General features: G+C 46.6%; 2 protein-coding genes across 2 annotated transcripts; both read left to right on the forward strand.

Annotated features, from left to right (window-relative positions):
* The first annotated feature begins 449 nt into the window (after nucleotides 1-449).
* LOC124383754 lies at nucleotides 450-8,499 on the forward strand. Its single transcript, XM_046846048.1, has 2 exons — nucleotides 450-915; nucleotides 5,980-8,499. The coding sequence occupies exon 2, from the start codon at nucleotides 6,199-6,201 to the stop codon at nucleotides 7,384-7,386; it is 1,188 nt and encodes a 395-aa protein (XP_046702004.1). The 5' UTR covers nucleotides 450-915; nucleotides 5,980-6,198; the 3' UTR covers nucleotides 7,387-8,499.
* On the forward strand, nucleotides 904-4,033 carry LOC124383755. The gene is made up of 2 exons (XM_046846050.1): nucleotides 904-2,209; nucleotides 3,523-4,033. Exons 1-2 carry the CDS (start codon nucleotides 1,643-1,645, stop codon nucleotides 3,928-3,930), a joined length of 975 nt encoding a protein of 324 aa, XP_046702006.1. The 5' UTR covers nucleotides 904-1,642; the 3' UTR covers nucleotides 3,931-4,033.
* Nucleotides 8,500-11,213: the final 2,714 nt, after the last annotated feature.

Consider the following 11,213-nt stretch of genomic DNA (forward strand, 5'->3'; position numbering starts at 1 on the left):
TAATCCCGCTCCTTCTGGGCCTAAACATAAACGGCCATAAATTTGTACACCTGTTCTGCCCTCCAGGTTTACCCGTTCAAAAGTTGGAGGCTCTCTTTCGGCGGGGTCAGCCCCCCTCCCCGGTGAGTGGTGATCTCAGATTCGCAACGGCTTCACTGTTCCAGAGGGGAAGGATGTGAGAAAAAGTGCACAAGCAGTGCTACCACACAGCCCCTTCACACTCCTCTCACAAATTTAATAAAGACTACGGCCCCAGTGTTTCACAAATCACCAAAAGATTAAAAAGCTAACAAATCAGATGAATTCGTTTATGAGATAGATAATTTTTCTCCAGCATGTTGCCCTTATATCAAACCACTACATGGCATTAATGGGCAATCCGGCCGGATCGACTCTCGGCAGTCCACCAGGTGCCGTGGGGACGCTCGGGAGTCACGTGACAGGCTGGCTATCTGTTTCAGCCCCTGAATGGGTGATTGCCAGGGCACCCCTGTGTTTAAACCGAGTTATTTTGCCCACATGGACGAGAGCTCCGCTCACATTCTGAAAGACAAAATCTCATCCATCCTCTAGAAGGGGCGATTCGAGTTGCAATCAAGGCTTTTACTCTCACTATTTCCTGGTCACGAAAAAGGACGGATCTCTCTGTCCTATTCTGGATCTCAGAATGTTGAACAAACATTTAAGGAAATACAATTTCAGAATGCTATCACACGGCTCCTTGTACGTTCAATAAAGCAGAACAATTGGTTCTGCTCAACCGATCTCAGCTGTGTTTTTATCCATATAAGCATCTATCTCCGCACATCACATTCCTTCGTTTCACCTACTAAGGCGTGCGTTATGGATTCACGGTCCTTTCGTTCGGGCATCTTTCTTACAATTTGGTGACCCCGACGTGATACTCTCGACCAGGTAAGACATGTTTGATTGACTACCTGGTTGGCAGTATTTGGACTAGGATATCTCCTTCAGGGGAAGGTAGACCTCAGTATTGGTATTACTGAGCAGGTATAGGATTAGGGTATTCCTGTATAGCCCCTGAAAGGAAGGAGGACCTCAGTATTATAGTTACTGGGCAGAGCGCGCTGTAAAACAAAAAGGAAAATATTCTCTCTGTGTCTCTTGCCTGTATTGCCATTAAGTATTGGTGTTGGTATTTTAAAATGGGAAACTCATACCCTAAGCCTGAGCCTGGAGAGACGCCTTCTGTTTGGATGCAACGTTGTGGTCTAACATACTTCGTTACTCCTTATCTTGACAATTTAGCTGGTTGGACTGAGGCAACCCCTCAGATTCCACCTTACCCCAGAGAGGGTACATTCGACCCAGGATATTTAGCCTCCGCGTATCGCATGATTTATGAAGGCCTCGGAGATCCACAATGGAATCTCGGTTATATGCGGGAATGTTATGGGCGATGGTATGAGATGAAGAAAATCTGGGACGAGCATAAAAACATTTACACTCCAAAAGAGTATTGAAGGGTATTCCAAAACCCAGGACCCCAAAGGATTCTGGTCTTTTAACTCCCATACCACTCTCCATTTCTCTCGCTAAACCGCCGCCTTATTCGGGGAAGGGAAAAAAGGTATTGCCCAATGCGCCTGACTGCAACCCCAAACCACCTCCAGTGGCTAATATGTATCCATCGCTAGCCGCGATGAAGGTCTCCGACACAGGAGAAACATCAGCCAAGAAAAACCCAAAGAAGGGGCTAAAAAAGAAACCCAAGGACGAGGAATCTAGTGATTCCAGTTCCGACTCTAGCTCTGACAGCTCAGATGATGACAGTGACCCTGATGATGTTGGTCCCGATGCTGGGACGCTTCCCGATCCTCCCCCGTGGAATGCAGCATGTGTATGGGTAGCTAAACCCTCAGGAGTACAGGTTACTCCGCCTTCACCATCTGCTCTGAAAGATATCATTAGTCTCTTGCCCCCCCCTGATAAACCTCTGCCTTTTGTCGATATGTTAATCAAAAGTTCGCGTAACTGTCAGCTGACTGGCGCAGATTATAGATTCATCTTGCAAAGTAAACTAGGCGATAGTTATGACGAGGATAGTTTGCTTGGACACGTCCCGGTGTTAAAATATCCGAATGACGAAGTAGTTAATGAGGAGATAAAGGAGGAGGAGGAGGGGGGAGAGGCGGCAGGAGGAGCAGAAGAAGGAGTAAGGCCGCGTAGAAAGAAGAAAACAACACGGGTAAGATCCACCTTGTTCTGGAAAGATGATCCAGACGCCCTGACAATGTTAAAGGATCAATTAACAAAATATTTGTTATCAATCAAACAGGCTAATCGTGATCTATCTCAGGTTACTAATAGTAAACAAGAAAAGGGTGAATTGACCTCTGCTTTTTGGTCACGATTCAGTCAGGTGTGGCAACACCTTGGAGGGCTGGAACTAAAACCACAGCAACCTAACCCACTTTTCCTGTCTACCTTTTTGTCTAACTGTCGTCCTGAAATCCAAGACGCATTAAAGCATCATTGGAGTGATAGAAACAATCTGACCGTGCGGGCAGCAGGGGAAAAGGTTAGAACGCTGGAAGGGGACGGTTTACTAGAGGTTAAAAAGAATCAGGGCTGTTTGTCGGTGGCCTCAGCCTATCCCCCGCCCAATAGAAATGGGAGGGGTAGGACTGGAGGAAGGAACCAGGGTGGGCGTAAGCCAGGGAGGTGCCACTATTGCGGGAAGGAGGGGCATTGGAGGAAAGAGTGCAGGAAGAAACAGTGGGATGAACAAGGGAGTTCTGGACCACAGAGTCAGGGTAACCAACAGGTCCCAACTCAAGGTTGCCAGCGCTCCTCTTATCCTCCACCTCCCTCACAATAGGGCTGCCTACAGAGTCATGAGACCCCGGCCGTTTCTATGTTGCATCTTTCCTTCACTTCCCCAGGCAATGAAAAGCTTCCTGTGCTAACTCTAATTGTAGCAGACAATTCTTATCTCTTTCTGCTAGACACAGGAGCCACCTTATCTTCTATGGGGAAGACTTATGAAGGGCCTTTATCAACACGGTCTGCTAACTCTGTGGGAATTGATGGGGTTCCATTCACTTCCTCTTTCACTCCCCCACTAGCTGTTTCCTGTCCTTCTGATCCTTCTCTAATTTGACACACTCTTTTGTCTACATGCCTGATTGCCCCTTCAACCTACTAGGCCGTGATTTGATGGGTCTCTTGGGACTCTCGATTGTTTTCAGTGGTTCTCACATGCTTGTTCAGACCGCAGATAATTCCTCACCAGACATTCACGCGCTCTCTCACACTATCCTCCCTCATAACATTGCGGCTGTGAATGTTTCATGTGTCACTAACACCAAGGACTTACCTCCAGTGTTATTGTCTGTGGAGGCCTCCTTGTGGGCTGATAAGGATGAGGTGGGTCTTGTTTTGTGTCCTCCATACGAGGCCAAGGTTAAACATTTGGCGCCTGTGTTTATTAAACAATATCCTTTATCACCTGAAAAAACTACTGGCATTGACTCTATTTTGACTTCTCTTTTGCAACAGGGCGTTGTCACCCCATGCGTCAGCCCATACAACACACCGGTTAATCCTGTTCCAAAACCAGATGGCTCGTGGAGATTCACCCAAGATCTGCGAAAAATAAACGAACTGATTATTCCAGTCGCAACAATTGTCCCTGACGTCTCCTCCGTTATAGCCTCAATTCCATGTACTCATACAGTCTTTTCTGTGATTGACCTCTGTTCTGCTTTCTTCAGTGTTCCTGTAGGGAAGGAGACGCAGCCTCTCTTTGCCTTCACACACAGGGGGCAGCAGTACACGTGGACTAGGCTGCCACAGGGGTATATCGATTCCCCCGCGGTCTTCTCAACCAGGCACAGCATCTGGGGTGTTGGCTCAGGAACATGGGGGAGGCATGCGACCTTGTGCGTTTCTTTCAAAATCCCTTGACTCTGTGGCTCAGGGTTTGCCAGACTGTCTTTGTGCTGTTGCCTCCTGTGCTCTGATGGTAACTGATGCTGAAAAGATCGTTCTATCTCATCCTCTGATTCTGCACAACTCACATCAGGTAACACAGATATTACGCAATCTAAACACACTGCATATGTCTTCACAACGTCGCTCAGGGTATGAGACTGTTTTGTTGGCCACTGAGCAGTTAACTAAACGTCCCTCGTCTTCTCATGACACTGTAGCTCACGCCCTACAGCGCCTGCTTAACGCACGGGATGACTGTATGGGGGGCTCCGACCATGATTGCCTCACCGAAATTGTCAATGACACCAGTATTCGCCCTGACCTATCCTCTGTTCCCCTACAGATAGGCGATGTTCTTTTTGTTGATGGTTCCTGCTCCAAACCTAGTGATGGTGTTTATTTTTGTGGTTATGCTGTTTGTCGCCTGCCTAACACTGTCCTTGAGTCTTTCTCTCTTCCTTTTTCTTCTGCACAGGCTGCTGAACTCTTCGCTCTTACCCGTGCCTGTGTCCTCGCGGAAGACACTGACGTCACAATTTATACTGACTCTCGTTATGCCTTTGGGGTAGCTCACGATTTCGGCCGTATCTGGCAATCTCAGGGCTTCACTACTGCTGATGGCAAACCCATTTCACACGCATCATTAGTACAAGATCTAATCACTGCCTGCCACCTGCCCCGTTCGTTGGCTATTGTAAAAACTAAGGCGCACTCCTCTGGTGATACAGATGAGGTGCTGGGTAATAGTCTCGCCGACCGCATGGCTAAGCAAGCTGCGGCCTCACGCCCTCTGCCACCAAATTTATCGCCAGCCATGGTGTCTGTTAATACCATGATCAGCGCTGTTCTACCTGACATGGACCTCTCTTCACTGCAGGCTTCGGCTTCACCTGCTGATCGCCTATTTTGGACGAGTCAGGGTGCTACTGACTCCCCAATCGTTCTAGATGGACAGGGTCGTCTTTGCCTCCCACGTCACTGTACTCCATTTCTCATCCGCGAGTTTCATGGTCCCACTCACCGCGGACGAAGAGGGGTGTTACACGACCTAACTAAAAGCTTCTGTATAGACCACCTGTACACAGACGTGAACAACATTCTAGATAGGTGTTTAACATGCGCACAAAATAACATCTCCAAACCAGGTGCCATACACCAACACCTTCCCGTCCCTGAGACACCTTTTCAGGAATGGCAGATCGATTTCACACACATGCCAAGACAGGGCCCTTTCAGATATCTTTTGGTAATGGTGGATAAATTTTCACGGTGGGTAGAAGCTTTCCCCTGTAGCAAAAAAAACGCTAGAGTCGTGGTTCAAAAGCTAACTACTGAGATAATTCCCAGGTATGGCATCCCTGTAGGAATTGATTCTGATAAAGGAACCCCATTCACTTCTAAGGTCACTCAACTTCTGTGCAAAGAGCTGAAAATCAATTGCCATTTCCATATTCCGTACCACCCACAATCATCAGGCATTGTGGAACGCGCTAATCGTACGATAAAGGACAAGATTCGTAAAGCCATGCACGCATCTGGCTCCAAAAATTGGCTGCATGCTCTCCCACTCGTTCTCGCCGATATGCGAATGACCGCACAAGTGGCTCTTGATCACCTCTCACCGTATGAACTTGTAATGGGGCGACCCTTTCCCCTCCCATGGCGATGAGGCAAACAGGCTGTGGGTACGGGGGACCTAGATGTGCATCTCAGCGAGTATGCTGCAGGGTTGCTACAAACATTAGATGATTATTGGACACGGGTAAATGCAAGGAGACCCCCAATTCCGATCAAAAACACTCAACCCTTTAAGGTAGGGGATCGAGTCTTGGTGAAAAGATTGGACAAAATGGGAACACCCCTGGGTGACACCCCATACAGTGAACCTGCAGACGTGATCGCTGTGACTCGTACGGCTGTATTAACTGATCTCTTTCCACAGTGGATCCCCGCCGGACGACTGAAACATGCCCCAAAGTGATAATTGTTATAAAGATATATACTTAACTGTGGTGTTCTTAGTGATCAGAAGTAAGAACTGACGGCCATCGGTAGAACTTATTCTTCCACAGAGTTGAAGAGGGGGAATGGTCTAAGTAAGCCCGTGGATGACCCCAGTCGCACCTCAGACCTTCCTGTGCCGCCTCTTCGGACATTCTCCACATTGCAGGAAGTGTCGGGAGAAGCAGCGAGGAACTGAACAGCAACCTCTTCCTGAGAAAAGCGCAGCCAGTGACCGGTATGGCTGCCATCGTTCTACTACTCCTCACCCTGCTTGGGACAGGGTTACCCGTCCAAGCCCATCCACATGACAACACCTTTTGGCAGTTCGCCAATTGGACCGCACGACAGCACACCAACGAGTCCTGCTATGTGTGTCAGGCTTTCCCGATGTCAACCACCGCCACTAGCCTAAAACCCCGCAATGACACTCTCACGGACACCCTTGTAGCCATGGCACATATTTGTATTACTGATACCTGCATATCACAAAATCATACCTATGCCTCGCAGAATTATACTCATTGGTCATATCTTAACCACACTGGTAGTAGATGGTGTCAGAATAACACCGACAAGTCTACTTGTATCTCAGCCCTTCGGACCACCCTTAAGATGGATACTAGAAGTAATGCTTACATCCCGGGTTTCCAGGCTTTTCAGGGACCTAATCATCAGTATGTAGTATGCATGGAAAGAAATAGTAGTACCATTTTGGGTAAGTTAGCAAGGAAAAGCTGTAATCAAACTTATGTTGAACGTAGAGGGAAGAACGCGACAGGTTGTTCATTACATCCTGGGGAGAATGGCACCACCTGGAAGCAGGATTGGTATTGGGTGTGTGGGAAAAGGGTTTATTTGTATTTACCTACGGGCTGGGGAGGGAGGTGTGCATACACCCGATTCTCCGCCCACCTATCTATAATACTGCATAATCGCACTCACAATGTTCGTCACAAGAGAGATGCAACTGATCAGTCATTTCCACCTCCTGAACATCAACTGAAAACCAAGCTCGCCAAATTCGGGGATGTTTTTTTTCCACGGATGGGTGTAACCCACTTGTGGAATCAGATCGAGGTAACACACTATCGTCTAGCCACGTTTGCCAATGAGACAATCCGAGCCATTGAGGGTGTTCGAACCGAGCTTACAGCCCTTCGCTTAACGGCCGTGCAGAATCGCCTGGCCCTAGACATGCTCCTTGCTGCTCGCGGGGGGGTTTGCGCGGTTATAGGCGATAGCTGTTGTACGTTCATACCCGCCCACGATGATGCTCATGGAGAAATAAGCCAAGCCGTCGAAAAAATGCGAAACACCATACATGCGATTAAGGAAGACGAACAGGGTGATAAGAGCGGGTGGGGAATCTGGTATGTCCTATTTGGGCAATGGACACCCTATCTGTCCATGGTTGTTCCTGTGTAGGTAATTGTACTTTTATTATGTGTTTTTGGACCATGTATTTTCCGCTGCCTAATGAATCGTGTTTGGGCCTTAGCAGCCGCTCTCCGAGAACCGCAGTGCATGCGTTTGAGAAATCCTTCTAATGATCAATACACTGATACATTCATGTAATTATACTTATTAGTTATTAAGTATAAAAGAGGGGATTGTTGAAATGTATTCTTTAGTAGCCTTGGCGAACCTTCCTATCTTGACCTCGCATATTCTGACTTAGATGTTTATGTCTTTGCTGTCCTGTACATTTTGTGCTATCGCGTGTACAGAATAATAGAAGACCAAGGGCGTTCAGCTAGACGATAGCTGTAAGCACATCCTGTTCCTTGGCTTGGCCGCCGCTTGAGCGAATTCTACCCCTGAAGTTCAGTTTGCGCCAGGACCACGGCAGTAATCTGATCATGTTCCCTTTTTTCTTTGTCCTTATATTCCTTTTCGGGAGATCAGTTATTTTGTCATGCGGAGATGCGGAAGCCGAAATACAAGCAAACAGAGTTTATTTGCAAAAGGCAAAGCCAACACAAATACTCGCTGTAAAGCGGATTATCAGGTGGTGCACTCCGGGAGCACGGCCCACAAGTCCATGGACTGATGAGAGGCAGTCAGCAAATATAATCCACACAGAGTAAACAACAAAAGCAGTACTGGAAGGAGCGGCGTAATCCAGGACACGATTCGGGAGGGAAGCGAAGCCGTGGAGAAATGTCAGGAGTCCGAGACAAACAGGTACGTAAAGGGAACGCGCATACGTGACTATGATCACACCATGAGCCTATACACTCGTACATGAACCTGCAATAACCGACAGGGAGTGCGGGTTAATGAAGGGTTTAAGTAGGGGCTGGTGATGAGCGGGTGAATGAGCATCAGGTGTGCCCAATGAAGCCGAGAGCTCAGGAGCTCTGTGCGGGTGGGGCACGCACAAGAGAAGGGGCAGGGCATTCCCCGAAGCACAGAGGTTAGACAGCCGCCGAAGGGGGCATGGCAGGGGGATTCCTGACAGTAACATTCTATTTGCACAATTTACATTGGCAGGGTCTGCCATCTTGTATTTTTGGCTTGTTGTTTTTGATTGCACTTTAACCAAAAGTGGGTTATAATCCCAGAAGGGTAAATAAACCTTATTTAATAAAGTTATAACTTTTTTTGAACATTTTCTTTGTCATATGCTGATTGATTTTAAGCAGGGGGGGAAATAAATCGATTTAAATCGCAAATCGGATTTTTTGTGAAAAAATCGGGGAGACAGATCCCTCCTTTACAGGGTGGGGAGCCACACAGGAAGGCAGATCTGTGAATGGTGTTTGGCCAAACACACTCCCCTCAGCCCATATAAACTATTTGGAGCTTCTTACTGCTTCTTACAGAGGACAACCCCACCTTGAGGGTCGTCCTATGGCTTGCAGAGCAGGGAGTGTATTGGGCAAACAGTGGAGTTGTCTATATCTCCTATAGGTGGATCTCGAACACAAGATGATGAAAGAGAACAGTAGGTTACTGTTCGTAACCCCGGTTCTCTGAATCATCAAGTGGAGAGATCCACCAAGTTTGCCCCACTTGCTGCACGAGAAGCGAATATGCTCACTGAGGAAAGGTATCGCCTGCAGGTGCCTTATGCAATCGGGTAAGGGGCGTTCCCTTACCTGCCATTGAGCACACACTTCTGTCTGTCAAGCCAGACTTGGTGCAATTGGATGCTTCTGCAGAGGTCAGGTATGGCTGCCCTTCCCATAGGTGAATCTCTCCACTCGATGTTTCAGAGAACCGGGGTTACGAACAGTAATCTATTGTTACACATCATATAATAAACCATTGGATTTAAACTTCACCCCGGATAAGCTGCAGTTCTTCTGACAGAAGAAACAGGCCAGTTGATGTTAAACCATCCCCTCAATTCATCAGTTACAGTTTAACAGTGTGTAGTGTAACAGTGTGTTACACTCCATAGTGTTACAGTATGTACTGTACCAGTGGGTTAGAGTGTGTAGTATAACAGTGTTACAGTGTATTACAGTGAGTAGTGTTACAGTGTTTGTGTGTTACACTCCGTAGTGTTACAGTGTGTGCTGTAACAGTGGTTACCGTGTGTAGTATAACAGTGTTACAGTATATTACAGTGAGTAGTGTTACAGTGTTTGTGTGTTACAGTGTTAGTGTATTACAGTGAGTAGTGTTACAGTGTTTGTGTGTTACAGTGTTAGTGTATTACAGTGAGTTGTGTTACAGTGGGTAACAGTCAAGTCAAGTCAAGTCAAGTTTATTTGTATAGCGCTTTTCACAACAGACACTGTCTCAAAGCAGCTTTACAGAAATCAACAGTCAAGGTGAATGGTGTGCATTTATCCCTGATGAGCAAGCCATGGCGACTGTGGCAAGGAAAAACTCTCTTAGATGTTATGAGGAAGAAACCTTGAGAGGAACCAGACTCAAAAGGGGAACCCATTCTCATTTAGGTGACATCAAGAGTTTGATCATAAATCTTTCAACAATACAGAACACTGGAGAGTGAAAACTAACATGAGCACTGGAGTATAAGATTATAAGTAAATGTTCTTTCTACAGTCTTTGGTATAAAAGTAGGAGCTACTGAGCTCAATATTTGTGATCATCACAGATCCAGCATCAGCTTCTCCATGCCAGAGCCTTTAAACACTCCAGGAGGTCCAATGTCAAACTCCACAGATGCAGTGGGATTCAATTGGCACTGGTACGTCTCTAGATGGTTCAGGATGTTTGCGAGTTTGGCATCTACTTCTTTAAAGTCCATAATTTTCATGAGGTGGGACGTGACTGGAGCTGGCCAAACCTCAGGAAGCCTCGGGATGGGGAGAGAAAGAGAAGCAGTGCAGAGGAATTAGCGTAGCTGCTGTTCATGATATTAACAGCACAAGTTGATAATGTGCATGTGATCAGATGTTCTGGAGCACAAGGTTATGATGTTATGTGTAGGCTTTGCTAAAAAGATATGTTTTTAATCTACACTTAAACTGGGAGAGTGTGTCTGAGCCCCGAACACTGTCAGGAAGACTATTCCAGAGTTTAGGAGCTAAATGTGAAAATGCTCTACCACCTTTAGTGGACTTTGCTATTCTAGGAACTACTAGAAGCCCAGAGTTTTGAGATCTCAGGGAGCGTGGCGGATTGTAGCGTGTTAAAAGACTGGAGAGATACATGGGGGCCAATCCATTTAGTGCTTTATAAGTGAGTAGCAGTAGTTTGTAGTCTATTTGAAACTGAACTGGAAGCCAATGTAGGGACGATAAGATTGGGGTTATGTGATCATATTTGCTTGACCTAGTAAGAACTCTTGCTGCCGCATTCTGAACTAACTGAAGCTTGTTTATTAATGATGCAGGACATCCACCTAGTAACGCATTACAGTAGTCTATTCTGGAGGTCATGAACGCATGGACGAGCTTCTCTGCATCGGATATAGACAACATATTTCTTAGCTTAAAAATATTTCTAAGGTGAAAGAAGGCTGTTTTTGTAACTTGGTTGATATGATTTTTAAAAGAAAAGTTGCTGTATAAAATAACTCCCAGGTCTTATATAATAACAGTGGGTAGGTTATTGTTGTGTAGTTGTGTTACAGGAGGATGTACAGCTTGTGTTCTGCTCCAGCTGATGGAGTGTGTGAGGTCGTGCTCCTCTATTTGGTTCCTCCACTCCAAAGCAGCCAGTGTACTCAACAACGTCACACCCTGAGTCCTGCAACAACACACACACACACACACACACACACACACACACACACACACACACATATGCACATTACATGACTGTGACACAAC

This window comes from Silurus meridionalis, chromosome 4, assembly GCF_014805685.1.
Source record: "Silurus meridionalis isolate SWU-2019-XX chromosome 4, ASM1480568v1, whole genome shotgun sequence".
Taxonomy (NCBI): Eukaryota; Metazoa; Chordata; class Actinopteri; order Siluriformes; family Siluridae; genus Silurus; species Silurus meridionalis.